The sequence below is a fragment of the Bison bison genome, unplaced genomic scaffold, assembly GCF_000754665.1.
Source record: "Bison bison bison isolate TAMUID 2011002044 unplaced genomic scaffold, Bison_UMD1.0 scf7180017851022, whole genome shotgun sequence".
Classification (NCBI taxonomy): Eukaryota; Metazoa; Chordata; class Mammalia; order Artiodactyla; family Bovidae; genus Bison; species Bison bison.
The window spans coordinates 7,550-8,187 of NW_011481595.1; the positions used below are offsets into that span (position 1 = coordinate 7,550).

The window sequence follows — 638 nt, forward strand, 5'->3', positions numbered from 1 at the left end:
ATGTGGGGAAGGGTCACTGAGGGGCTTCTGGGAGAGAGACTGGGGGTGGAGGCGTGTTCAGTGTGGATCCTGCAGAACACAGCGGGAAGGGTGCTTCGGAATGGCCAGTGGAGGCAGGGAGCCCCCTGCAAAGGCTGCGCTAGGGGCAGGGTGAGCGGGGCGAGCCCCACCTGGCCTGGCCAGCTGGCTGGACGCAGTGTGGGCGCCCTGCAGGTGTCCAGCCGGGAGCTCGTGTGCCGCTCATGCCTGAAGAAGACGCTGCACAGGCTGGAAGACATGATGCGTATCCTGCAGGCGGAGACCGCCACGGGCGCGGGGACGCCTACCACCATCGCAGACAGCATCCTCAACATCACAGGTGCGCCGCCCCGCCGACCTCTGCCCCCTCCTCTCCCTTGACCCCTCCCACAACGCCTCCCCTCACTTGCCTCCCCCCACCTCCTCTGCCACCCACAGGCGACCTCATCCATGTGGCCAGCTCAGACGTGCAGGGCCCACAGCCCTCGGAGCTGGGGGCGGAGCCGCCCTCCCTGCTGGTGGCATCCAGGGCCTACCAGCTGTCGTCTGCCCTCGTGGGCATTCTCACACGCTCCCGCGTGCTCAACGAGGAGCCCCTGACACTGGCAGGCGAGGAGATC

At 67.7% G+C, this 638-nt stretch overlaps 1 protein-coding gene across 1 annotated transcript in view; it reads left to right on the forward strand.

Annotated features, from left to right (window-relative positions):
- The window catches only part of LOC104995841 (polycystin-1-like), a gene marked incomplete at its 5' end in the record, with an annotated part of 19,520 nt that overhangs the window by 7,545 nt on the left and 11,337 nt on the right, over positions 1-638 (forward strand). Inside the window, 2 exons of the mRNA XM_010849888.1 lie at positions 12-358; positions 457-636. Of these exons, the coding sequence (XP_010848190.1) occupies positions 12-358; positions 457-636 (527 nt within the window). The remainder of the gene's footprint in view (positions 1-11; positions 359-456; positions 637-638) is intronic.